This window comes from Hyperoodon ampullatus, assembly GCF_949752795.1.
Source record: "Hyperoodon ampullatus genome assembly, chromosome: 3".
NCBI classification, from domain to species: domain Eukaryota; kingdom Metazoa; phylum Chordata; class Mammalia; order Artiodactyla; family Ziphiidae; genus Hyperoodon; species Hyperoodon ampullatus.
The window spans coordinates 55,498,949-55,526,405 of record NC_136916.1 but is presented as its reverse complement, the minus strand read 5'-3'; the positions used below and the strand labels follow the sequence as shown (position 1 = coordinate 55,526,405).

Here is a 27,457-nt window from a genome sequence, read left to right as displayed (position 1 = left end):
ACAGAGTGCCCACAAGTGGAATCCTGGCTTCAAGGTCAAGGTGGAGCCCCTGTTAGCCCTATCAGCATTTACCCTTTCTCAGGCATTGCAACATACTATTTTCAAAAACTTTCCCAATTTGATAGGTGAAAACGAATATCTGTGTTTTGATGTGCATTTCTTTGATTTTGTGAAGTTGAACACTTTTTTGTTTATTGACCATTTGCATTTCTTCCCTGGATTTTCTGTTCAGGTCCATAAGGGAAGGGCTTTTAAAATGGTTTTCACTTCACATCAAGATAAAAGTCTGCACAGATTCAGATCTTTGGTTCTGGTCCAGAACTTTCCAGCCGTATGTTCACCATAGCACTGGGCTAAGACCATATGGGAGGAGTGTCCTTCTTGAGAGAAATGAATTTAATAATAATGGTAATGGTAATAACTGACTGGTATACCGAGCACTTCTTATGTGCCTGCATTGTGCCAGCCAGTCCCACAGATTTTATTCGTTACACTCTCAGAGCAGCCTGTCCAGCGAGGGACCATCTCCCCATTTTACAGACAGAGACACTAAGGGCTCAGAGGAAGTCATCGGTCTAGCAAGTGGAGGAACTGAGATCCCAGCCAGCGACTGTTGTGTTCTCTTAACCCGGGTGTAGAGGGTCTCCCGAGGTCCGGAGAGTGGATGGAGGGGCAGCCCTCAGCTCCCCCCTCCAGCGCTCTCCCTCCTCCCGCAGATGGGAAGCCCATCTCCACCGATGTCATCGTCCTGGGCCGCACCAACTTACTAATCACCAGCGCGCAGCCCCGGCACTCTGGCGTCTACGTCTGCCGAGCTAACAAGCCCCGCACGCGCGACTTCGCAACCGCAGCCGCAGAGCTCCGCGTGCTGGGTGAGGAGGGGAGGAGGGTGAGGGAGGGCGGAGGATCGCGGAGTAGGTGGTGGGGAGACCGGACTGGGGCGGGTTAGCTAGGGCGAGGCCGGGAGGAGAGGGGAGGGGGGTAAAGGGGCGAGTGGGTGTGTCAGAGGGACTGAGGGGCGGTGCTGGAGGATGAAAAAGGGATAGGGCGTGGGGTGGGTTGGAGGGGACAGACTAGGTAATTAGAGGAGAGGAAGTGGTGGAAAGAGATTGGAGGATGGAGTGGGGGCAGAGGGGAGGGGTGGTCTGGGTGCGACCCAGGTAATGTGGGGAGGGGTGGGACTGAGGTTATTGAGTGGAGATGGAGTGGTCTGGGTGGAGAAAACTGGGGGCAGGGTTGCTCAGGGCTGGCAGAGGGGTAAATCTGATAGGTAAGGGATACTGGGAGGTAGGGGAGAAGGAAATGGTAAGTGCAGGAGCAGGGTTAGATCCAGGAGGAACCAGGGTATTTAGGGGAGGCCGAGGAGGCCTGGGGACAACTCGGAGAGAGAAAGAGAAAGGTCAGTGTGGGGCTGGGGTAAAAGGCGGAAGAGAGCTAGAGCTGCACTGCCGAGGGTATTTTGAGGGGACGGGTGAGTCAGGAAGAGGTTAGAATGAGTGGAGGGGATGCGGGAGTCCGTCGGGTATTGGGGGGCGGGAGCCGGGGCCCCTAGTGGCCGGAGCGCGCGGTCAGCGTCCCCCTCCCCTCCCCCAGCCGCCCCTGCCATCTCGCAGGCGCCGGAGGCGCTGTCGCGGACGCGGGCGAGCACCGCGCGCTTCGTGTGCCGCGCGTCCGGGGAGCCGCGGCCCACGCTGCGCTGGCTGCACGACGGAGAGCCGCTGCGGCCCAACGGGCGCGTCAAGGTGCAGGGCGGCGGCGGCAGCCTGGTCATCACGCAGATCGGCCTGCAGGACGCTGGCTACTACCAGTGCGTGGCCGAGAATGGCGCGGGCACGGCGTGCGCCGCCGCGCCTCTGGCAGTCGTGGTGCGCGAGGGGCTGCCCAGCGCCCCCACACGGGTCACCGCCACGCCGCTGAGCAGCTCCGCCGTTCTGGTGGCCTGGGAGCGGCCCGAGCTGCACAGCGAGCAGATCATCGGCTTCTCCCTCCACTACCAGAAGGCACGGGGTAAGTCTCCCCGGGGCTAAGAGGCCCCAGCAAAGACCTACGCGGGGGCTCTGGTGGGCGGGGAGGGGCGCGGCACAGGCTGGATGATTGAAGGGTTGCCTTTGGGGATAGGATACAACGGGATGGGGTGGGAGCCCACAGGAGAGACCTGTGTAGAAATGGGTTAGTACATTTCTCCCTCAGCCACAGTTTGTTATAAGAGAGGAGAGAGAGGATGCTTCTCCTCGCAGGGAAAATGGCTTGGCATTCCTGGAGCCAGCTTGTTAATTGCAGCAGGAGTCACTTCAGTTAGAGGCTAGAAGAGACTTCCTAACCAGTGGAGGAATTAATACAGTGGGACTAGAAGTCAGGGGAGTTTATACTCTCCCACCGAGATTATCTGGAATGATTTAGCTATAAAGAGACTATTCTAGGGACTGGGCCAATATGAAGGATCCCTAGACAGCTTCCAGCTGGCAAGCCCTCAGGGGTTGCCCTGTGACAGACCATTTGTCCTCTAACCCTAATCCACTCAGGCATGGACAATGTGGAATACCAGTTTGCAGTGAACAATGACACCACTGAGCTACAGGTTCGGGACCTGGAACCCAACACAGACTACGAGTTCTACGTGGTGGCCTACTCGCAGCTGGGGGCCAGCCGCACCTCCACCCCAGCACTGGTCCACACACTGGATGATGGTAGGGCCTCTGCACCTGCAGTGGGCACCTTGGGGCCCAGAGAATTCCCTGGGGATGGTAGCTCAGCTTCTCTTTACTAGTGTTCGCCAAGGCACTTTTACCTGCCTTATGCCATATTTTGTGCCCTGTAAGGGAGTGGGCGAGGGTTCTTCTCCTTAATTTACAGTTGGGAAAACTGAGGCCCAGAAAATTAGTGACTTGCCCAAGGTCAGTAGTACAGCTGGGACTTGAGCCCAGGTCTCATGACTGCCTGTGTCAGATGACCCTTCTCCCCGACACCCACGTACCATCCAGTCAGACAGGAGCCAGTGACAATCCATCGGACGTAGACGATTGTGCCCCCAACCTTATTCTGGCTTCAGGGTGGGAAGGATGCCCCCTCATCTCCAGCTTGGGGCTCCCCTGAGAGGCTCCCTTTCCTCCCTCAGATCCTGGTCCTGGGCCTACTTCTGACTTGCTGTGTGACCTGGGCAAGTCTCTGACCGCTCCTGGGCCTCAACCTTCCACGTCGGTGGAGCAGAGCTCACGTTGATGTTCTTCTGTCTCAGTCCCCAGTGCAGCGCCCCAGCTCTCCCTGTCCAGCCCCAACCCCTCGGACGTCAGGGTGGTGTGGCTGCCCCTGCCCCCCAGCCTGAGCAATGGGCAGGTGGTGAAGTACAAGATAGAGTACGGTTTGGGAAAGGAAGGTGAGTGGGGGCAGGACACGGGCTCCACCTGGCTGGGAATCACTGGTGTGAAGGGTTGATCAGAGTGGCTGGGGGCCTGAGCGGAGCTGGGGAGTAGGGCAAGGTGAACCCGGAAAAGGGGAAGGTGGGCTGGGGGTTGGGAGGGCAGGAGAGAAAGGGAAGGCTAAGAGGGCTAGCTCAAGACAGGGGGAGGCCCGGGGTCTAGCCCCACCTCCTCTACGGCTGCGGCTGCGGTGCGTGCGTAATCCTGTTGAGTCCCTGCCTCAGTCTCTTTGTCTGTGAAATGAGGCAGGTAACCTAGGTAATCCCTGGGGTCCCTTCCAGCTCAAAAAGCAGATGAGGGATAGGGAGGTGGAGGGTGTGCTTGTGGGACTGAGAGAAATGAGGCTTGGGGGTGTGTGTGTTAGGACAGATGTCAGGGATCTAGGGGAGGAGGTGTGAAAGGGATGGAGAGATTGGAGAAGGCGAGTGGCTGGGGGCCAGGATGAGGGTGGGGAGGGAGGGAAGGGTGAGGAAGGGGGCTTGGGTGGTTGGCAGGGCTCCAGAAAGTAGGTGGTGCTTGATGGCCTTCGCAGCCAGCGCCTCGTGCCCACACCCTGGTGTGTGCGGGGGCGGTGGTTACTGACAGCTCCTGGGGCGGGGGCGGGGGGGGAGTGTGTGCCATGATTCTCCCCGCTGTGAGCCGAGGCTGATGGCTGTGTCAGCCAGAGTTGGAGGCCCAGGAGTCAGCCCTGGAGCATGGCATCCGTCCGGGCACTGAGGGTCTCAGGCTCCGATGGGCCCTGAGGAGCCAGGACCTGAGGTGGAAAAGTCGGTGTAGGGGAGTTTAGGAGTCCTGGTCCTTAGGTGGCCACCCAGAGCCAGTCTCTCCTGTCCCAGCAGATCAGATTTTCTCCACCGAGGTGCCAGGGAACGAGACACAGTTTACACTGAACTCGCTTCAGCCCAACAAGGTGTATCGAGTGCGGATTTCGGCCGGCACAGGGACCGGCTACGGGGCCCCCTCCCAGTGGATGCAGCACAGGACGCCCAGTGTGTACAACCAGAGCCACGGTACGGGGTCAGAGGGGACAATCGGGGTGATGCGTGTACCTATGTATGTATGTGTATGTTTGCCCTTGGAACCCAGACCCAGCCGCCTCCTCCATCAGAGACGTTCCATGGCTCCCCCTGCTCGATGGGCAAGGGAGGATGGGTGAAGAGGCGAAGGGCTGGCCTTTGCAGACACCCCTGAGCTCGTGTTTCCTTTCCATCTGCTGTGTGACTTTGGACAGACCATTCACAACTCTAAGACTTCATTTACTGCCAGGTGTGGCATGAGGATTAAATAATGTAAACAAAATGTTTAGTACATAATTAAAACTTGTTAAATAGTAGCTGCTTCCATGATTATGATCGTTGTGGGTTTGGTTGAGGCCCAATAGTAGAGTGGTTAAATGCAGTCAAAACCTGGCGCACATACTATCTGTGTGACCTTGGGCAAGTTACTTTTATGCGCCTCAGTTTTCTTATCTGTAAAACAGGGATAATAGTACTTTTGTTATTTTATAGGGTTGTGAGAATAAAGTTAAAATACATGGTACAAAGTGCTTAGAACAGCATCAGACACATAGTGAGCTGCCCCACTCTTAGGCTTCCAAGTAGGGCTCCCCACTTCCAATGGCTCCATCCCTCCTTCCCGGCTTTAACAATCCCTGTGATACCCTACCTGCCGGTACTCATGCATTCATTCCTTCAGAAGAATTCTAGAGCCCTACTCTAAGCGAGGTGCTGTCAGCCCTGCCCCAAAGGTGCTCCTTGCTAACCTCTTTGCAAATGCCCAGGAGACATCCCTGCATTCTCAGCACTTGTGGAAGAGTGAGGTGTCCTCTAGAGCGAGCCTGGGCCTGGCCCTTAGGCCGGTGGCTGAATGGTGATGCACTGGGAGAAGGCTGGCAAGGCTGTCACTCAACGCTGTCTTCCTGCTTTTTGCTTCCTCCTGTCTCTTCCCTCCTCCCTTCCTGCTCCTCTGCCCGCAGTCCCTTTTGCCCCTGCAGAGCTGAAGGTACGGGCGAGGATGGAGTCCCTGGTCGTATCATGGCAGCCACCCCCTCACCCCGCTCAGATTTCTGGCTACAAACTGTACTGGCGAGAGGTGGGGACAGAGGAGGAGGAGGCAGATGGCGAGGGCCCTCCAGGGGGCCGTGGAGACCAGGCTTGGGATGTGGGGCCTGTCCGGCTCAAGAAGAAAGTGAAGCAGTATGAGCTGACCCAGCTAGGTGAGGAGGGCCGGGTGGGGAGGGATGAGATGGACATAGCTCCAGCGGGAGACTGGACAAGCGGGGTCAGTGGCTGGAGATGACCCCAGAGGTTCCTCTAGCCAGTGAGTGACCCCCATGACCTTCCCCAGTCCCTGGCCAGCTGTACGAGGTGAAGCTCGTGGCATTCACCAAACACGAGGATGGCTATGCGGCAGTGTGGAAGGGCAAGACGGAAAAGGCTCCCACCCCAGGTGAGGGGGCTGGGGAAGCGGGGGAGGAGGTCTCAGTCAACAGGTCTGTGTGTGGCCTCCTTTCCCTTTCCTCTGGACCAGCTCTGGTGGTCAGGTTGTCTGGAAGCTTCAGCCACCCGCAAACCCATTCTACTAGGCTCTTCTAGGTTACAGAGAGAAGCTCCAGCCTGTGCACTGTCTTGTAGGTCTGCTTACCGTGTTTTCATTATCCATGAACAGTGCTAAGATGGAAGGTTTGGACAGAGAAAAACCCCACGGTTCATCAGTGACTTCTGACTCCAAGTTTGACCTTTAAACAGTTTTTAAAATACATCCACCTACATTGCACCGTCTATCAGATTATTCCTCTGCTCTAGGCAGGGAGGGTATCCCTTTGTGGCCCACCAGGAAACTGAGGCTCAGGATCTTAGTTGGGGCTGCTGCAACAAAACATTATAGACTGGGTGGCTTGAATAACCAGTTCTGGAGGCCGGGAAGTCCAAGATTGAGACCCCAGCAGAGCCAGTGTCTGGTGAAGACCTGCTTCCTGGTTCATAGACCATAGGGCATCTTCTCGCTGTGTCCTCACATGGCAGAAAGAGGGTTGGAGAGTTCCCTGGGGTCTCTTTTATAAGGGCACTGTTATAGACTGAAAATGTGTGTCACCCCAGAATTCATATGCTGAAACCCTCCACTCCAATCTGATGTAATAGGAGGTAATTAGGATTAGATGATGTCATGAGGGTGGAGCCTTCATGAATGGGATTAGCACCCTTATAAGAGTCACAAGAGAGCTTGCTTCCCTTTTCTGCTCTGAAGATACAGTGAGAAGTCAATAGTCTGTAACCCAGAAGAGGGCCTTCACCAGAACTTGACCATGCTGGCACCCTGATCTCAGACTCCAGAACTGTGAGAAATAAATTTCTGTTGTTTATAAGTCACCCAGTCTACGGTTGTTTGTTATAGTAGCCTGAACAGACAAAGACAGGCACTAATCCCTAAGACAGGACCCACCATATGTTCAAATTTCAACATATGAACTTTGGGGGGACACAAACATTCATTCCATGAAACTTTTCTACGTCCTTTACAAACATTAACTAATTTAATCCTCATAACAACCCTATGAGGTGTTGGTACTATTATCTGCCCCCACTGACAGAATGGGGAATGGAGACACAGAGAGGTTAATTAACTTCTCCATAGTCACACAGCTACTAAGTGGCAGAGTTGGAATTTGAATCAGGGCAGCCTGGCTCCAGAATCTGTGCTCTTAATTGCCATGATTTGCTGTCTCTCTCTACTACATTCCTACATACTAGTGTTCCACAGTCTGCTATCTGTACACTCTTGGCAAAAATCACTTAAATTCTTGGGAGCCTCAGTTTCCTCATCTGTGAAGTGAGAATGGTGCCACCCAACTCACAGGATCAAAAGAGACTGGGTGAAAGAAAGTGCCCTGGGAACTGCAAACCACTATACATATTGAGGGATGAGTATCCTTCCTCCATTCCCACACTCTAATTTTCACCCTCCAGACCTGCCCATCCAGAGAGGGCCACCCCTGCCCCCCGCCCATGTCCATGCGGAATCAAACAGCTCCACATCCATTTGGCTTCGGTGGAAAAAACCAGACTTCACCACAGTCAAGATTGTCAACTACACGGTGCGCTTCAGCCCCTGGGGGCTCAGGAATGCCTCGCTGGTCACCTATTACACCAGGTGGGAAGAGGGGGCTGATGCTGCGAAGGGGGAGGAAGAGCAGACGGTGGGGAAGAAGACAGAAGGTGGTGATGAGGAGAGGGGACCTGGGGGTTCAGGGACATTTCATGACTCGTGTTAAACTGGGGGCACATTGAGGGTCTGATGACCAGATGGTGACAGATGGAAAAGGGGCGTCCATCCAGTCCCGTCCCCTCACAGGAGAGCCTTGTACTCAACCCTAGGAAACGTCACGCAGGACAGACCTATTTCTTCAACTTCACGTGATGGGGAAGAGACAGCCCAGCTGCTGTCCTGAGAGGTCCCCAGTTAGATGGGGAGACAGAGACCCTGACCTGGGGAGCTGTTTGTTTGGCAGAGGAAACAAAGCATAAAAAGAAATAGATATATACAGCTGCAGCTGAAGTAAAATTAAGTCAAGGAAAAGAAGCATCAGAGATGGTCCCTTGGGTAGAGAATGATGTGGATTAATCCAGGAATGTTTCTGGCTTGGGGATTGGACATGGAGCCTGATACATACATACAGTACATCCAGACCTCTCTGCAGGTCTTCTGGATGGTGTTAGTGGCCCCCATGGGGCTGGGGTAGGGGAGTAGATTTGGAGGGGCCTGCCCTGCTAGGAGGCTGTGCCTGAGAGCCCTTGTCATGTTTCTTGCCTCGGCAGCTCTGGAGAAGACATCCTCATTGGCGGGCTGAAGCCATTCACCAAATACGAGTTTGCGGTACAGTCCCACGGCGTGGACATGGATGGGCCTTTCGGCTCCATAGTGGAGCGCTCCACCCTGCCTGACCGTGAGTGGCCACCAGTCCATCTTTCAGGGAACTCCTTCTTGCCCCAGCATCCCTCTTGTGAAGCGTCCCTCAGAACCCCATGAGTGTCCGTCATTTGCTCTGCATCTCTGTAGGCAGTCTTGTGCTGGTCTTAACCGTTTACTCACAGACATCATAACATAAGATTTAGAGGAGTGGTTTCTTTTAAGAGGCTGTGGGAAGACCTCAGCGAGCTGTGAGGGGGGCCAGGTCTGGAGGCAGGCATCCTGGGTTCTGCGTTTGGGTCTCCGTCATCCCCCTGACACACACTGAGACTTAGGCAGTCCCCTTCCCCACGAAGGGCCTGTGGGTCCTCATCTGTCAAAAGAGAGGATGGGACCATTCGCTTTGCAGGTCTGTGACTCTGGAACCCTCTGGAAATGCATCTGAAGACAAGTGGATTTTTGTTCTCACAGCAGAGGCTCTTTGGTGCTTCCAGTCCTCAGACTGCTCACCTTTCTATTGACAGACCTTTGTCCCTGATCTGAAATAGGAAGACGCGTGTAGAGCGGGGTGGGGAGGCCCTCTACCCTCATGGATTCACTTTTTAAAAAACTGCTTGCCAGTTGTTTCTCACCCACACATGACTTCAGTTCTTATGGTCTTAAACGGCGTGTGGAGTTTAGGGAGACCCCGATGTTTTCTCCAAGGAGACTCTATGATACTGGATCCCCAGCACAACTGACCAGGCTACAGAGAGGGGAATGTTTTCTCCTTTCGCAAGTGGGGAGACTGGAGCCTGAGAAGCAGAAAGTCATGTAGGATAAAGGAGGGTTCTGGCAGCCTGTGGTGCTGTGGCTCTGTTATGCCTTAGACTCCTGGGTCCCCATCCCACCCTCTGTTGGGCCTCGAAAACCTGAGCCCCCAAATCTCTGTCCCTTCCCAGCACACCAGCCACCTTGTGTCCCTCCTTCTCCCCCTTCCTCATTCACTCCCACCCCCAGGATCAACTTCTTCTCTGAAAAAAAACCACAAAGCCTTCCAAGGTGCTGCTTCTCCCACTGCGGTTCCCCCGACCCTGAGGACTTGTGCCAGGGGCAGGCGTAGACAGAGGCTACAGAGGGCATCAACCAACTTTACTTGAAGATTTCGGGTGGCAAGGGGAGTTAGGAACGTGAAATGATAAAATATTTCAAACACTATTTTTATAGTAAATGTTACCACGGAATAGATGAATTTAAAAGAAAATGTAAGCCTTCCGAAAACTTCTGAGCTTTGCCCCCAGGTCCCTAGAATACCAAGGGTTCTTCAACCCTTGGAAGTATTTGGGTGTGGAAGTTTGAGGAGCTCTGCTCCAAGGAGGAGAAAAGAGCTTCTGAGAGGGGAGGAATGGTGGTGAAGCCCCCTCCTCAACTGTATTCCAGAACTTCCCCAGTGAGAGACCAGACCTCATCCTGCTTTGTGGTTTGTGGTTTGTTCCAGTGAAGGAGGAAGCAGGGAGGCTATGTCCTCATGCCCTGGCTCCCAGCTGCCCCCAGAGCTGGGGCTGTCAGGGACCCTGCCTCTCCCCGTCTCCCCTCCTGACCCCCAGGGCCCTCCACGCCCCCATCCGACCTGCGCCTGAGGCCCCTGACGCCATCCACCGTTCGGCTGCACTGGTGCCCCCCCTCGGAGCCCAACGGCGAGATCGTGGAGTATCTGATTCTCTACAGCAGCAACCGTACCCAGCCTGAGCACCAGTGGACCCTGCTCACCACCGAGGGTGAGGGCTCGCGCCCCAGGGCATCTGAGCAAGAGTTTCCCCACCCTCTCCCCACTTTGCAGCCTCCCCAGTGGCTGGTTAGTAGTGAGCTCGCCGCTGAGGTTTGTTCTAGGAGGAGCAGGCAGAAGCTACCGCCTGAGTGGGAGAAGCAGATTCTCTCAGGGCCACTTCCCAGCCCATCCCTGCAGCCCACCCCAACCCAGTTCACCAACCCTGCTCTCCCTGCCTTCCCCACGCCCCCCCCAACAGGAAACATCTTCAGTGCTGAGGTCCACGGCCTCGAGAGCGACACTAGGTACTTCTTCAAGATGGGGGCGCGCACGGAGGTGGGGCCTGGGCCCTTCTCTGGCCTGCAGGATGTGATTACTCTCCAGGAAAAGCTCTCAGGTAAGAGGCAGGAAGGCAGGAAGGGGTGGGGTCCATCCTGGGGCAGCCCAAGCTCTCCAGAGGCCCCCCCCACACACAGTTGACTTCTAACCCTCAAGCCATCTCTTCCAAGGTCCTGCCTCTGGGCATGACTACACTTTCATTGTTTTGGACAAGTGCCCTCTTCATCTGGTGTGGAGAGGACAAATTTGAAGGGAAGATGGGTGTGGTTCAGTGGTGATTCAGTTGAGAGGTCAGATTTGCGGGAGACTGGCTTGGTTTCTTTGGGAGATTGCTTTGATTGGAGAACTGGCTTGGAAAGGTGATGAGATTTATGGGGTGGAGGTCTTGGGCAATGGGACTGGCTTTGTAATCTGCAGGGCCCGGTGTGAAAGGGAAATGTAGAGTCCCTTATTTAAAAAGGGGGAAGAATTTCCAGATGGTGACAGCAGAGCATTAAACTAAGCCCAGAGCCCTTCTAAGCATGGGCCACGTGCCCCTGCAGGTGTTGCACACCTGCAAAACCAGCCCTGTTAGGCAGGCAAGAGGTGTGGTTCAGGCCAGGCTGATGGGGAGGAACTACAACTTCCGGATGTCCAGTGAGAGAGACGTAGTGGTGGTCTCTGTGAGTCCATGGGGCCCTCCTGTCCTTGCGTGAGAAGATTTCACATGTCCAAAGGGTGAGACTCAGGCCAGGGGTCTCTGGAGGAAGCTGCAAGTCCTGGTCTATGAACCCTGGGTTCTCTCCTGTCCTCCATCTGTTCTGTTCCCTCCCTCTCCCCCGCCAGACTCTTTGGACGTGCACTCTGTCACGGGCATCATCGTGGGCGTCTGCCTGGGCCTCCTCTGCCTCCTGGCCTGCATGTGTGCTGGCCTGCGCCGTGGCCCCCACCGGTGGGTGAAGGAACCAGTCTGACCGCACAGAGGAGAGGTTTCCAGAAGGGCTGCAGACATGACGGAGCAGGGAAAGTGGCCATGACTTGCTCTGGGCACTCCCAGGAGCCCCACTAAAGTTGACTCTGGGATGAAGGGGTTGGGGGTGATGACCTCATGAGAGTAGGGGGTGGGTTTACGGAAGCCCCCCAGCATATCCCCTCAGCAAGGGCAGGCGTAGGTAGAGCTGCCTCTCTGCCGCTTCCTTGGTAGCTGCCAGCATCTTGCAGAGAGGGACTCCAAATCTCCAGATGACTGGAGCCAAGGGAGGAAGGATCCCATTGTAGTGTCACAGCTGTTTTGAACAATCCCAGAATTTCTTATTCATTGCACAGACTGGGAAATTAAGTCGCAGATATGGGTAGGAACCTGCCCAGGGATACAGGCTGGACTAGATACTAGTCTCACCCCCACCCCTCTCTTTGACCACTGTGCTGTCCCCCATCTTCCCTTCCAGGGAAGCCCTCCCGGGCCTGTCCTCCACGGCCACTGCTGGGAACCCCACGCTGTATTCCCGAGCCCGCCTTGCCCCCCCCAGCCCCCCGGCTGCCCATGAACTGGAGTCCCTTGTGCACCCCCGTCCCCAGGATTGGTCCCCACCGCCCTCAGACATCGAGGACAGGGCTGAAGTGCACAGCCTTATGGGTGGTGGCGGTCCTGACTGCCGGGGTCACTCCAAGAGAAAGGTGAGCCTGGGTAGGTCCGAGCTCCACACTGTGGCTCATGCCCAAATAGGACACCAGGGGGCGCGAGAGCGCAATGTGTGACCCCGTGAGAGAGCCCCTTCCCTCCTCCCCCCTCCCCTTCCTGGGCCAGCTGCAGAAGAAAAGGCACACTCTCCCTCCTCCTTGAAAGGGTTGGGAGGGCAGGGAAGCAGATGGGCCTCCATCCCTGGCAGAATAGGTCAGCCTGGTTCTCAGGAAGGAGGGGAGGGCCCCCGATGGGCTGTCTGCTGTCGGGGTGGCCAGAACACCCAAATCCCTCTTCACCCTGGGAGCTGGGGAGACCTCTAAGACCCGGCTCTCCCCAGTATGGGCAAAAGAGGCTGGTCAGTTTGGAGGTGGTCAAGTGGGACCGGGATCCGGATAAGGTGGGCCCACATAGGGCAGGTCCCCTCCATCCTAGCAGTGGTGGCTCATCCTGCATTCCCTGACCAGCCAGCTCAAACCCCTGAGTCTTTCCTCATCCTTTCCCTGCCTCTGTGGTGAAGGAGACCCTGCCTGGCTCAGAAACCTCTGGGCTTTTCTGCAGGAGGATCTTTCTATCCTCAAATTCACCCCCAGACTCTCAGCCCATTCTGTGCTCCTCCCTACAGCCTTGGGGAGGGAGGTAGCAAGGGGGCCAAGAGAGTCTGTGAAGGGAGCTCCATCCACTTCCCTCTCATACTTCACAGTCAAGCTCTCAGTGCTCCCACTTCTCTTCCTGTGCAGATCTCCTGGGCTCAGCACGGTGGGCTGAGCTGGGCAGGTTCCTGGGCAGGCTGTGAGCTGCCCCAGGCAGGCCCCATGCCCTCTCTGACCCGGGCCCTGCTGCCCCCTGCCGGAACCGGGCAGACGCTGTTGCTGCAGGCTCTGGTGTATGACGCCATAAAGGTCAGCGTCCTGGGAGGAGTGGGGAGGGAAGGAGAGGAGGGTCCCCGCGTTTGTGCAGAGCAAGTAGTGAATCCTCTGGAGAGTCCTGGTGGTAACTTCCCTGGGGCTAAAAGTCTAGCCAGCAGATCCCTGGAGCCTCTAGAGGTGAGCGGATGGAGGGCAGGCCAGTTTAGGAGAACCTGTATTTCTCTGGGTTGGGGACAATCCCTCCTCAACCTAGACGTAAGTGGGCCAAAGCAGAATTACATGGATCTGACGGTGCACCCGGCCTGAGTGCACTCAGCCCTTCCTCCTATTCACTGAGGCCCTGACTGAATCTGGTACTTCTGGAACTCCTCAGCAAGGGCAAATGCGTAGTATTTCCCTGCCTTCCCATGGATCTGATCATCATCTCTTTTAGGACAGTCACTGTTCTTCCTTTACCAACTCCCATGTAATATATAACGGGCTCTGGGCTGGGGGTCAGTCTCTCTGCATCCCAAGAATGATGGTCATTCTTCTGATGGTCACTCTCAGTGATGGTTTTGTGTTCTCTTCTCTGACCAGGGCAATGGGAGGAAGAAGCCGCCCCCAGCCTGCAGGAACCAGGTGGAGGCCGAAGTCATTGTCCACTCTGACTTTAGTGCATCCAAAGGGAACCCTGACCTCCACCTCCAAGATCTGGAACCTGAGGATCCGCTGCCTTCAGAGGCTGCTGACCTCACTTTGGGTGTTATGGATCTCAGGCAAGGGGCAGACTGGCTGGACAGGGAGCTGGGAGGGTGTGAGCAGGCAAGCCCTGGGCCAGACAGACTTACCTGCCTGCCAGAGGCAGCCAGTGCTTCTTGCCCCTACCCGGACCTCCAGCCCAGTGAGGCTCTGCAGGAGGCCCCAGGGAACAGCTGCCAGCCAAAGGCCCCCTGCCCTCCAGCAGCCAGCCCAGGCCTGCCCAGAGCCCCAGTCTCCTCCTCTGCTTAGCTCCCTCAAGGGCACAGTTTGGGGCAGGCTGGTATGGATCATGGGACATGACACATGTGGCCACACATGTACACGTGTCTGCCTGCAGGTACTGACCATCATCAAGCCATTTGGAGCCTCCTAGGGTGCTTTGGCTCAGGGGAGAGGAAGAAGTGGATTATTCACTCTTCCCCACCCATGCTCTGTGACACGTGTGGTAGGCGAGAGACACGTGAGGCACAGCTATACGTGCTGTACACGTATGAAGCGTGTGTGCGTGTGCTGGTTGGTGAGCTGGGAAACCTTGGCCCGGGCAGTGGTCACTACGGCCTACTCCGTCCTCCAGGTCAGGACAGTGCCCAGCCCTGTGGGCCCCCACCTCCGTCACCCAGCCTTTTATTACACACTCTGAGAGTGTCTCCAGTGCCCTGTCTGACAGAGACAGCCCCAGCCCACTTCCTGTCTGGCTGGGCTGAGTGCAAGCAGGCTCTGAATGCCTAACGCTTTAGCTGCATCACCTCTGCCATGTCCCCGGTGCCCAAATTGAGAGGGTGACTCTGGCTCCCCTCAGAGCAACTCTGCATCTAGTGTTGTAATTGGGGAAGTACCTGGTTTTGAAAATCTGCTTTCTCTTGCTCTCCCCTCCTTCCTCCCCGCTCACTCCTCTAGTGTCTGTCTCCCAGTCGCCCTGCTCTCCCAATCCTAGTGCCCTTCTCTTCCTCCCTGATACCCTTTCCTCTCCTCTCTGCGCTCTCTCTGCCTCCTCTTTCCGTCTGTCTCTGCTGTCTCTCCCACCTCTCCCACACTGTGTCATGTGGTTCTCCTGCCTGGGTTCAATCTCTGCATCCTTCCCTAACAACGTGACTACCTCATGTCTGTTCAAGGCCAGAGTATGACTCCTGTGTCTGCCATCCACTTCAGCCATCATCCTCCCACCCCCTTCCCATCTGTGCCTCCGTTGGCCCCCTCCCCAGGCAAACTGCCTACCCCCAGTGCAGGTTTGGAAAAGACCTTTCAGCTTCCCTTGCATCTTTCTGCCTGTGATTGAGATCGGAGGGCTCTCCTTGGAGGGGATAAATGCAAGTCATACAAGGGGGTTTTTGAGACAAGGAAAGGGGAACACGACCCAGAAGCTTGGGGTAAAATTACTCCCTCCCTTCTAGGAAGGCAGGCAGATTTGCTGGACGGAGGGGTTTGGGGACCTTCCTTCCCAGTTGAAGCTAGAAGGGTAGAAGGGGATGGAAATTAGGGGTTCCATGGCCCCACCTCTTCCCACTCTGTGCACCTTGAACATGAGCTGACGGCATGGAGGTGGAAGGAATCTCATCTTCTTGCGGTGCTGGAAGGGAGGGCTTCACACAGGACAAGGGTGATGGGCTCATTTCATTTTGTCTTTTCTTTAAATTCAATCCTGAAGTCATTTTCTGTTGACCTACCACACAGGGACAAGCTTGACTTCTGTTTCCTGTGGAGAGAAAACAAGGTCATTTATTTGATTTTGCACCTCAGCCTCTCATAGGAGCATCGAGTATGCGGTCTTTTCTCCCTGCATTCATCTTTTCTAACTGAGCAGCACATCAAGGGTTAACTCTGGCTTCTGGGCCAAATTAGAAATAACCAGTCTATCTTTCCTTTTTTTTTTAAATGGTGAAATGTCTCTCAGCGGAGTTGCAGCTTTCTCAGACCCTTTCAGCATCTGTGTTTATTACACTCGGGTGTCACTCACGTTTGACATCCGCACCTACATTTCCTCCTCCTCCCCCTCCTTCAGGCAGCCTATGATAACACTAAAGATTATTAATGTTGGTTTTGTATCTCATTAGGACAGAATTGTCACTTGTACTATTTCTGTAGCATTCAGCGTTGCTGTTGCTAACACTACTGTATATGTTTCATCAGTGCTCTGAAGGTCAAAAGCCTCATTTTATTTTGCTGGTTTGATTTTTTTATTTTCTAAAGGAAAAAAAAAAAAAAAAAAAACTGCCCTGAATTAAATGGCTGTTTTAACAGTAGGCTCTTAGCATTACACCACAGAGTCATTTTTCATGTTCTTGTTTAACAGGCAGTGAGGTTCTGGTTTAAATTAAATAGCTGCAAATGAGACAATTTATAACCCATTAGGTTGGGTGGAAAATTGTTTCTCAAAAGCAAATAAGTAATAAATCTGGTATCTGCCTATAACTCACAGTTGATAAGAAAGTGGCCATTACTCACTAGCATTATATATGATTTGGGCTCTGGGTAATTTGGAAGTGTTAGGTTTGTGTCTTTGCAACTTTTATTAGAAAAGAGTCCATTGGCCTTTTACAGGGTATTAATCCCTTTGTCATCTACCATCGATGCCTTACGGTTTTTGAGTCTCATTTAAAATCCTTTTCTTGATGCATGACAAGTGTAATCGGTACCTGCTCATTTATTTGTCTGTAGTTTTGCTGTATTATTTAATTATTTTTCCAGTGTTTTTTTCTCTTTACAAGTATGATATTCTTTAGTGTTAAGCCAAGGCATTGATCATGTATCTGTCCCTATAATGAGTTAATAAACTATTTTCCAAAAATGTTCTCTTTTGGAACCAAATGACTAGAATTTCCTCAGCCTTTCTGCACGAGAGAATGTATTTCCTACCAGGATGGGAAATGTTGGTTTTTGAGGGAAAGAGCAGGTGGTTATAAGAAAGAACTGATCTATCTCTGAAAAAAAAAGGTAACCCTTGTACATTGCTGATGGGAATGTAAATTGGTACAATCACTGTGGAAATCAGTATGGAGGTTTCTCACAAAACTAAAAATAGAACTACCATATGACCCAGCAATCCTACCCCTGGGTATATATCAAAACAAAAACAAAAATGCTAATTTGAAAAGATACATGCACCCTAGTGTTCATAGCAGCATTATTTACAATTGCCAAGATACAGAAGCAACGTGTTTCATCAACAGAGGAATGGATAAAGAAGATGTGGTAAATATATACAATGGAATACTACTCAGCCATAAAAGAGAATGAAATTCTGCCATTTGCAGCAACATGGATGGACTTGGAGGGTATCATGCTAAGTGAAATAAGTCAGGGAAAGACAAATACTGTATGACATCACTTATATGTGGAATCTAAAAAATAAACAAATGAATATAACAAAACAGAAACAGACCCATTAGACATAGAGAGTAAACGAGGTTACCAGTGGGGAGAGGAAGCAGAAGGGGCAAGATAGGGGTAGGGGATTAACAGGTAAAAACTGCTAGGTATAAAATAAGCTACAAGGATATATTGTTCAACACAGGGAATATAGTTATAACTATAAATGGAGTATAACCTTTAAAAATTATGAATCACTGTATTGTACACCTGTAACATAATATTGTACATCAAGTATCCTTCAATAAAATAAAATTTCAAAAGAGAACTGGTTACTCAGAATCCTAGGATAGGAACCCTCCCCACCAAAAAAACAAAAACAAAACCAAAAATGAACTGAACTATCTCCCTCCCTCAACAGGCACTTCAGAAAAGCACCTAAATTTAGGAAAGACGCTTTCTTTGATGACACTCTTTTAGGCTCTTCGGGGATCCCTTTCCATCTGCACACACATTTTTTAACTTTCTTGGGTGCAAGGGAGGAGTGAACCACCAACTCCGGAGATTTGGGCTCAACAACTCTTCTTTGTTAATTCTGGTCTCCAAAATTGCCCATGGCTGCATGTTCACACGTGTGGGCACTGTGCCTACAAGCTCAGAGACCCATACATGCACTCTCACCTTCACAAACACCCTTGTGTCCATTAACTCAAAACTAAGCACAATAGTCACACACCAAACTCCACACTTACACCCCACACACATCTCAGGATCACAGCTGGCAGCTGCTCTGTTAAGATATTTACAGTGCCTGGAGTGTGGTTGCTTTTCTGCTGCAGGGAACCAAGAGCCAGAGGCTGCCCTGCCCAGGACCACCCCCAAAGTGGCTAGTGAGCCAGCCCCAAGTTAATTGACAGATCATAGGGAGAGATACTGCACATTTTGCATGCAGGAGAATAGCCATTATTTGCATATCACTCTCAGAGCAAGCGTTGTGATAAAGAAGAATTAAACACTTGTCAAAATGAATTTAAAATGACAGCATCCCAGGACACCAATTTGACCTCTCCTGAGTCTAGGACAAGCCAAGAAGGGGTTGTTGAGAATTCAAGCCCTGCAGGAGGGAGTTCCAGGACTTTGGGCCCACGGGAGGGCCCCCCCGCTCCCTTTCCTATGGCCAATAGAAGCTCATCATTCCTGCCCTTCCTCATAATGAGATTGGTTTGGAGCTTCGGTGTGTGCCCGACCCTGAATTTCTCCATTGCCTCCTACTGCTTGCTCGTGTGTCTCAAGTCCTGCCTCTCAAGCTCACCTTCCAGTTGCTGCTACAGAGTAAGGAGTCCCTGGGCTGCACAAACCCCATCACTAGTAAACTTATCTGATTTCTGGAGGCCTTTTCTTTACTCATCTGCACCAAAGTTAGTTTTCTGTTTTTTTTTGTGTGTGTGTGGTACGTGGGCCTCTCACTGCTGTGGCCTCTCCCGTTGTGGAGCACAGGCTCCAGATGCGCAGGCTCAGCGGCCATGGCTCACAGGCCCAGCCGCTCCGCGGCATGTGGGATCTTCCCGAACCGGGGCACGAACCCATGTCCCCTGCATCGGCAGGCAGACTCTCGACCACTGTGCCACCAGGGAAGCCCCAAAGGTAGTTTTTTTTTTTTTTTTTTTTTTTTTTTTTTTTGTGGTATGCGGGCCTCTCACTGTTGTGGCCTCTCCCGTTGCGGAGCACAGGCTCCGGATGCGCAGGCTCAGCAGCCATGGCTCACGGGCCCAGCCGCTCCGCGGCATATGGGATCCTCCCAGACCGGGGCACGAACCCGTATCCCCTGCATCGGCAGGCGGACTCTCAACCACTGCGCCACCAGGGAGGCCCCAAAGGTAGTTTTATATATGGTTAACATTCCTGCTCCAAGATTCCGGAGTTGGTATCGAAAGAGAGATGTAATTACTCCTCTGCCAGACCAGTCCAATGCCAATAGCTGAGTGAGGCAGAGACTACTCTCTTTAAGCCTCCTGCTCCTTGAACTTAGTAGATGCTCAGTAATTTTGATGGACTAGCACATCATGCTGGACTCAACAGAAGATCATTTAATAGTGAGTGGCCGAGACTGAAGATCTCTGAGGGCGAGCATGGGGATGTATCTCCTAAGAGCCATGCCTATCTTCCTTAACACTTCTTACCCGAGACTGATGCTGTCTCCTTTTATGTCCTCTGACATGAAACCTTGAGTCTTCTTTGTGGCATAGAAATGTTACTGGGAATTTTAACTTTCAATATGCTTTCCCAGTTACCAGGCTATTTGTCATGACCTGTGTCCTTTAAATTTCCCTATGAGTGAGCAGGGGAGATATGATTATCTTTCAGATGAGTTCCAAGAGTGACTGTCTGGGTTTGCGGGGCTAAACAGCCAGCAGAACATCGGAACCGGGTCACTTAAGTGTTCTCATTATCCTGTTGGTTCCGCTCTCCCGGGGCCCGGGATGAAGCTGTCTTCCCACTTCTCCCACCTCTGTCCACCCAAGCGCCACAACTCTTCAGTCTGAAGAGGCCAGTCTTGCAGCTAAACGTCCTAGCCTTTGGCTGGAAGGACCGGAAACCAAAGGAAAACCGAATCTTTGACAACTTTGTGCAGCTTTTAGGGAATTATCTCGACAATATAGACTTGGACACGGTGCAGGAGGGCGCAGCAGAAAGAGTGGGTCAGAGGGAATCCCGCAGCTTTGCGGGTTTCTCCGCAGCCCAGACCCATTCAGCGGTCCGCTGGGTCTCCACTTTCCCAGTCGCCCCCAAGTCCGGGGCTGGCCCGCGGGGGAGGGGTACGGGTCTGCAGCTCGGGACGGCGCCCGCCGCTCCGGCCCCAGTTCAAAGCGCAGGGGGCGCGTCCGCCGCGCAGCCGGGAATGTCCGGCCGCTTAAAGCGCTCGCCGGCTCTTTTGTTCCCCAGACCGGGCCTCCGGGGAGAGGGGGCTGGGGGAGGGGACCGGGAGGGGAGGGAAGGGGGGCGGCGGGCGGCGGGAAGAGGGAGGGGCGGGCGCGGGCGGTGCGAGTGCGGAGCGCGCACTCCGGGCGAGGCTGACAGATCGCCGGGGTGGGTGCAAGATGGCGCAAGCGGCCGCGCTCCCTCTGCGCCCCCGGCGCTCCTAGGCAGGCATGTGGCCCCAGCCCCCAGCCGCCCGGGCTCGGCCCCGGCCGGAGCCCCGGCCCCGGCCCCGGCGCCGGCCCCGCGGGACGCTGTGAGCCGCGAGAGGCCCCAGAGCCGCGCGTCGCCGAGCCGAGCGGACCGCGAGCCCCATGGCTGCTCCGCGCGCCGCGCCCCCGCGCTGCCGGCCCCGGCTCCTGCTGCCTCTGCTGCTGTTGCTGCTGCTGCCCGCGCCGAGCGACGGTGAGCTAGGGCGCCCGCGAGCCAGCGGCTGAGGACCGAGCCCCGGGAAGGGCGAGAAGGGAGTAAGCGGGCGCGAGGGGAGGACCCGAGGAGAGCGGCGCGGACCTGCGGGTCGGAGGGACTTGCCCGAGAAGGGGAGGCGAACGGGACGGGGCGCTGAGGCCGGGTTGCCGGGGGCGGCAGGGGAATGCTGGGGATGGAGCCCCCCGAAGAGAGACCGGCATTCCGTCCGCTGCGTCTTCAGAACTCAGGGCAGTGCCCGAGCCCGGACTGATGGGCAAGGAGCGCGGCAAAGCAGGAGCTCGGCGGGCAGGCTGGAGTTGGGGAGAGGGGGAAACGAGCCATGGGAGACCACAGGGCTGAGGCCCGTCCGAGGGGGCGCGCTGGGGTGCTTGGAGCCCAGGGGTGGGCACAGAGTGGCCCGAGGCAGCCGAGGCAGGAGACGGCAGACCCCGGGGGCGGAGGCCGGGACCGAGCGGGCTGCGCTGGGCGGAGGCACGTCGTGGATTTGGAGCCGGGACTGGGACACGGAGTGCGAGGGAGAGACCGAGGACGAGGAGGAGAAGGAAGATTCCCGACGGGCCGCGCGTGGGGAGGGAGAAACCCGAGAGACACCCCGCGAGCTGAGGAAGCGGGGAGAGAAGCCGACCGAGGGCTAGCGAGCGGCGGGGATGCTCACGTACCCGCCCTGCCCCGGAGGGTGCACACGCAGAGCTCGGGGTTTGCCGGCTTTGCCGCCCGGAGCTCCGTCACCACCATCCAGTTCCCTCAGTGGCTGTAACAGGCCCATCTCACGGGAGAGGGGCGCAAATCTAGTCCCTTCCCCTCCCACCCCAAGTTCTCAACAGACACTCCTTTGGGCAGTGTTCTCTCCCTTCTTAGCTCGGGAGAAGCGGAATATCGCGGCCGCCTCTAGGAGAAACTTTATCCCCCAGTTGCTGTACTGGGCTTGGGGTGGGGAGCTGAGGCTGCTGAAACGCGGTTCCTGAGAAGGATGGGTAGGGATTTGAAGGGGCGTGACCCTCAAATGTCTTAAAATACGAATCACCTATCCCTGAGAGTGGGGGAAACGCCCCTAACTCCAGCCTTCCTCCTTCTTTCTCCCCACCCGCCGCCCCATCTCCCCCCAGCCAGGGAGGGCGCTGGTCTGTTAGGGAGGGGCCAGCTCCCGGATCGCTAGTTCCCTGGAAATGTGAGGAGGGGTCTGTGGATGCCTTTTCAGCCCAGGTGGGTTCATTCCTCCTGGAGTGAAGTTGTAACTGGTCTGGTAAGTTGCTCGCTTGAGAAGTCGGAGACTCAGCATCATGCCTGGGATTGGAGCTCTTGTCCTTCCTCTCCGGCTTCTTCTGATTCCCTGACCACCCTCGTCTCCCTTCTCTTCTTTCCCCTCCTCTTCCAGTTCTTTCCTCTTCTGCAGGAGTGAAGAGGTTGCTGGGAGTAAAGATTCTAGGAACCTCCCTCCTTCTAAATTTTGGGAAATCTGAGTAGATGTTTTGTATCCCTCTTCCTCCTTATGACAAAGGCAAAACAAGCAAAGCAACCAAAACCCAGAGCATCCTAGGGGTGGGGCAGTGGAGCTGGACCATCGCCTAGCCTGTACCCGGTACTGGGCCCACACACCTTTCTCCCTGCCAGGCATCGGACCAGGCCTCAGATGGTTTTGCCAGCAAAATGAAACAGTGATTTATTACTATCTCACTTTATATTTGTTTAGAACTTTTAACTTTTCATAGTGCAGTGCCTTTGAGTCTGTTAGTCATATTTAACAACCGTACAACGCAAGCCATATTGTTCCTGATTTAAACAGACGAGTACCAAGAAGCCCGCAAAGGTTGAATACTTTACCTGAGCTCACACCCTGAAAGTCTGTGAGGCTTCAGTGCTTAACCAGGGTGACCACAGAAGTGGCAGCGGCTGTATTGGAATCAGTGTTGCTTTTAGATCCCAGATTTGCAGCTGTTAACTCTGAGGCCTCGGACAAGTTGCTTAACATCTCTGGTCTTCAGTTTCCTTTTCTGTAAAAGATACAAATAAAAAAAAAGATGGTAGAAACAATATCCATCTCTCTGAGATGGTCTGTTGATTAAGTAACTATACTGCATGAGATGCACAAAGGTCTATATATTAATAGAGATTCCTATTAACATCACAGAATGATGAGGATGGGGTACACAGATCCAGAGAACTTGGAACACCTGTGTCTGCTCATTCCACACTAACCTCTCCTTTTCCTCTCATCTCCCCTGCCTGATGCAGGTCTTGGCCACTCTGCCGAACTGGCATTTGCTGTGGAGCCAAGCGATGATGTTGCAGTCCCTGGGCAGCCTGTAGTGCTGGGCTGCAGGGTGGAGGGGACCCCTCCAGTGAGAATCACCTGGAGGAAGAATGGGGTGGAGCTGCCGGAGAGTACCCACTCCACCGTGCTGGCCAATGGGTCGTTGATGATCCGCCACTTCCTGCTGGATGGAGGAGGCAGCCCTTCAGACGAGGGGGACTATGAGTGTGTGGCTCAGAACCGCTTTGGGCTGGTGGTCAGCCGGAAGGCTCGAATCCAGGCTGCAAGTAAGTGGGTGCCCTTACTTTTTTTTTCCAGGCCGTGGGGGGATAGAGGGAGCAGTTCCATCTTATGCAGCTTCTGGAGCCCTAATTTCTCAGCATGGGTCAGTTGAGAGGAGCATAGCAGTAATTTGCGGTGGTGGAATTATATCATATATTCATTTAACTGATTGGAATGCAATTTGACAAGAATGTAGCCAGACACTGTTGCGGGAAGAGGGAGAGAGAGAGACAGCAAGCTTTATCCAGTTCTTGGGTCAGTGTGTCTTAGTTTCCATATGCCTGTATATTGTGAGCATCCCAGTCTATCGAGTATGATTTTTGTGTTTAAATATAAACAGTTGTCATACTTTGGGGGTAATTTAAGAGATTTTTGAAGGGTAATTTTGGTTACATGCAATTTTTCATTACGTGCTGACTTTCAAACCTTTTGAGTAGAATAAAACCTCACTGTACCAGTGATGACATTCTGAAGCTTGTCAACAATTTGCTTTACAAAAAATATGATAGAATAATTTCAGGGTTAAAACAATGATGACATTACTCCCACTCACCTTCATGCTGGTGTACTTTTAAAAAATTTTCAGCTTTATTGAGGTGTAATTGACAATAAAATTATAAGATTTTTTTTTTTTTTCTGCTGTACGCGGGCCTCTCACTGCTGTGGCCTCTCCCGTTGCGGAGCACAGGCTCCAGATGTGCAGGCTCAGTGGCCATGGCTCACAGGCCCAGCCGCTCTGCGGCATGTGGGATCTCCCCGGACCGGGGCACGAACCCGTGTCCCCTGCATCAGCAGGCGGACTCTCAACCACTGCGCCACCAGGGAAGCCCTGGTGTGCTTTGTAGATTGGGAGAGAAGAGGTGTTTCAGCCCTAGACTTGTGCTTTGCTTGTGCTGATGGACCACCAGTAATTGTGATAATGAAATGATGGCCGTGCTTTACTGCCCTTTCCTGCAAAAAGTCTGTTGTTGTTGTTGTTTAATCTGTATACACTCATTGTTACAAAACAATGAATTTTTACATAAACCAGAATTATTTATGTATCTTGGGAAGGTGGCAGGCTGTGAGGGTGGGCGATCATGGTTGAGAACCACTGCTCTTGAGGAAGGGCAAAAGTTTTGCCAAGTGGAAAATGTTCTCCATCCCATATCTCTATGCTTCTGTGTGTGGGGGGTGTCCCTTAAAGGGGTTGCTTTAACTTTGGTTGGTAATCATTTTAGCTAATATTTATAAAGAAAGCAATTGCTGCATACTGGGCTCCCTGCCCAAGTGCTTTACGTGAATTATCTCATTTAGTTATCGTGATGACACTGGAAGATAGGCAGTTATCATCCCTCTTTTACAGATGAAAAAACTGAGATGTAGGGGGATTTGTGACATTCTGGTGAGCAGAGGAGGCAGGACTGCAGTCTAGGTATTCTGAACCCTGCACAGTCCCACTTAACTCCTGTGGCACGCTGCCTCTTCCCCGTCTGATCGCTGACAAGTTTCTTCCTGGCTCTGAGGGCATTTGCACAGTTGCTCTGAACGGCTGGTGAGTGATGAATCATTCTGAGGCAGGAGCCCTCTAGTTGGGTTTAAGATGCCCCTTTGTTCTAAGGAAGGCTCACCCAGGCCCCCATATGGAGCTCTCTGGGAGGCAGCCCTGGACCTTGAGACTGAATCACTTCTGGCTGAGCGACCCCTCATCCCCCGGTCCTCCTGGCGGTGCAGGGGAAGGCTGGTGCAGCTTCTGAGCAGATGGCTGGGTGTGAGGAAGAGAAGCGTGGATGGAGTGTAGGGACCCGAGGAAGATTTTCGGGCGGGAGAAAAGAGACTTCTCAGGGAGCTGCTCCCTGGCTTGTGTCAACACTGAAAGTTAGATGGCCCCTGCATCACCAGCCTAGAATTCTGGGAGATGAATCCCCAGGTGTTTATATATAGCTAATTGTAAATGTGCTTTTCTGTAAATGGTAATTCCTTCAAGATGTTTGGCTTCCTTAAACTCCTAACAGTCTAAGAAAAGTGAGCTGTGGGCTCTGGCTGGGGGAAGGGCCAGTGGGCGAGGTCAGCTTGGTTAATCCTTTGGGGTCCTGAGGACAGCTGGGGGTTTGCCTCCAAACACTGGCAGTCTGATGCAGCCTCTCTCCCCCACAAGGCTCGTGGCCCCATGAGGAATGCTTGGATACCAAGCAACCGGGTGGCTGGATCCCCTTTTCTCACTTCATAGGCTGATGTCCCTAGGAACCTGCAAAGCTGATTAGCTGCCTGGGTTTTCTCCTTTGGTAATAACTCCCTGCCCGCATGCCCGCAGGCAGGGCAGATGTTGTGTGACATGGGAGGGTGCCTTCTGAAAAGGTGTGAGGTGCCCTCCAGAGCCCCTGATTCTCCTGCCTGCTCCACAGGGGCTGATAGGGTGGGGGTATGCTAAGCACCCCTCACAGACACACAGTCCACCCAGTCGACTAACCCAGTGAGGCAGCTCGGGGTCCAGGTGAGTGTGGGTAGGTCTGCTGGGGCATCCAAGCTCTGGGCCCGAGGCCGATGGCTGGGAATGCCCCCTCTCCCATCCCAGCGGGCTTGGATGCTGTCATTGAAAGACGGCCTGCCCAGGATGGGCTAGACTACAGGCTGATTCCTCGGGGGCTTTAGTTCCAAGTATCTCTTTTTTCAGGACAGAGTGGCTCAGGGTCCTAGGAACACTCGTGCTTCCAGCACGTCTGGTTTCTCTGCCTTGCCGTTCCATGTGTTTATAGTTTGGGGGCTGAAAATTGAGACACTTGTTAAGGATGAGACCCTGGACAAGTTAATCTCTCCGTGGCCCAGTTTCCTCACCATCATGTGAAATGTGCATATAATCCTACTTTGTAGGATGGTTGTAAGGACTAACACATCCCATGCTTTGCCTGGCACAGAGGAGGCGCTTGGTAATGGAGTCAGTACCTTTTTCTTCATTTAAAGGTGATTCCGCTGATGTTGCCAGCAATAGCAGACTGCCTGAATCCGCTCCCAGGCCCCCAGCTTTCTCCCGCGCTGGGATTCAGTTAGGGAGTACTCTAGGGAAATCTCTCAAGGAGTAGAATTATTGGAGCCGGAGTGCAACCTGTTCTGTTTTAACCCCTTCGTGGGAGGGCCTGGGGTTTCTCCCAAGCCTCTGAGCATTGTCTGAAGCTTGACTGGCCTGTGAGACCCTCTGCCATCCCTCTGGAGGGGCTCCAGGAAGGGCATGTGGGTCACCCGATCCAGTGGGAACATGCATTGACTCACACCTGTTGAGGTCTGTGTGGCTGGATGACTCCAAAGAGGGATGGGCTAGCTACAAGGAGGGGGGATGATTAGGAGGGAGACCCACACCCAGCTCTCCTCAGGCAGATGCCCTCATTTCCTGCCTCTCACTTCCTGGCCTCAGTTCTTGGTCTCAGGCCCCTTGGGAAACTGGAGCTAGATGATCTAGATCAGGACTTTTCAGACTTTACTATGCCTGTGAGTTACCTGGGGATCTTGATAAAATTCAGATTGTGAATCAGTAGGTCTAGGCCAAGGCCTGGGGTTCTGCAGGTCTAACAAGATCCCAGGTGATGCCAACGGTGCTGGCCCACAGGTGCGGTGGAGAGCCCCCTCCCATGTCAGAATCACTGGTTGGGGGGGGTCTGTGGGCAGCACAGTGAAGTCCGTAGAATATGGGCTTCAGGGCCGCACCGAGGTGGGTCTGGACCCCAGCTCTGCCACTCACTGATGAAGTGTCCTTAGCAAGAGTTACTTTTAACTCTCTTGAGTCTTTGTGCTCTCATCTGAAAAAAATGAGCATAATCCCATCAGCCTATCAGGACCGTTGGAGGATTAAATGAGATGATGGATGGAAAGCACCTGGCACAGGACTTGGCCTCTAGGAAATGCTCATTACGTATTATTGTTAGTGCTAGGTATTGAGCGCTGATTTCGGATGAGGACCAGCCTGTTCCAATGCAGGCAGGGCTCTCAAAAGAGCCAGGAATGCCTCCCCCGCAGTCTGGGGCCATCCTGACTGGGGTACCCAACAATGGTTATGAGGGTGGGCTGTGGAGGCAAACACACCCCCAGCTGGAGGGACTTGGGTAACTGGACTCTCTGAGTCTCAGTTTCCTCATCTTTTTTTTTTTCTTTTTGCGGTACGTGGGCCTCTCACTGTTGTGGCCTCTCCCGTTGCGGAGCACAGGCTCCGGACACGCAGGCTCAGCGGCCATGGCTCACGGGCCCAGCCACTCTGCGGCATGTGGGATCTTCCCGGACCCAGGCACGAACCTGTGTCCCCTGCATCGGCAGGCGGACTCCCAACCACTGCGCCACCAGGGAAGCCCCTCCTCATCTTTAAATTGGAGGAAATAATACTTACCAAGGAGGAATGCTATGAGGATTACCTATGAGAATATGCGTAAAGAACTTAGCACAGTGCAGGGTACGTAGAAAGTGTTCCTTAGATACTATGATTATTCTGGGGAGGTAACAGAGGTGAGAAATGTGAAGTTCTAAGCTCCTTTAGATGTGGTGGTTCCAGGAAGGCACTGGTGAGCCCGGACT

At 53.7% G+C, this 27,457-nt stretch overlaps 2 protein-coding genes across 3 annotated transcripts in view; both read left to right on the top strand.

The window, feature by feature from the left end:
• The window catches only part of IGDCC4 (immunoglobulin superfamily DCC subclass member 4), a gene marked incomplete at both ends in the record, with an annotated part of 35,079 nt that extends 21,153 nt beyond the window's left edge, over positions 1 to 13,926 (top strand). The window contains 15 exons of one of the 2 annotated variants that reach the window (XM_079700376.1): positions 717 to 872; positions 1,594 to 2,007; positions 2,523 to 2,687; positions 3,236 to 3,373; positions 4,256 to 4,426; positions 5,392 to 5,631; positions 5,763 to 5,864; positions 7,382 to 7,565; positions 8,231 to 8,358; positions 9,908 to 10,078; positions 10,328 to 10,465; positions 11,233 to 11,338; positions 11,835 to 12,063; positions 12,808 to 12,969; positions 13,516 to 13,926. In XM_079700376.1, coding sequence (XP_079556502.1) covers positions 717 to 872; positions 1,594 to 2,007; positions 2,523 to 2,687; positions 3,236 to 3,373; positions 4,256 to 4,426; positions 5,392 to 5,631; positions 5,763 to 5,864; positions 7,382 to 7,565; positions 8,231 to 8,358; positions 9,908 to 10,078; positions 10,328 to 10,465; positions 11,233 to 11,338; positions 11,835 to 12,063; positions 12,808 to 12,969; positions 13,516 to 13,926 — 2,915 coding nt within the window. Of the gene's footprint in view, positions 1 to 716; positions 873 to 1,593; positions 2,008 to 2,522; positions 2,688 to 3,235; positions 3,374 to 4,252; positions 4,427 to 5,391; positions 5,632 to 5,762; positions 5,865 to 7,381; positions 7,566 to 8,230; positions 8,359 to 9,907; positions 10,079 to 10,327; positions 10,466 to 11,232; positions 11,339 to 11,834; positions 12,064 to 12,807; positions 12,970 to 13,515 lie in introns of both variants that reach the window. The other variant, XM_079700375.1, reaches the window with a different exon arrangement.
• Positions 13,927 to 20,273: 6,347 nt separating this feature from the next.
• The window catches only part of IGDCC3 (immunoglobulin superfamily DCC subclass member 3), a gene marked incomplete at both ends in the record, with an annotated part of 41,293 nt that continues 34,109 nt past the window's right edge, over positions 20,274 to 27,457 (top strand). Inside the window, 2 exons of the mRNA XM_079699083.1 lie at positions 20,274 to 20,364; positions 22,621 to 22,926. Of these exons, the coding sequence (XP_079555209.1) occupies positions 20,274 to 20,364; positions 22,621 to 22,926 (397 nt within the window). The remainder of the gene's footprint in view (positions 20,365 to 22,620; positions 22,927 to 27,457) is intronic.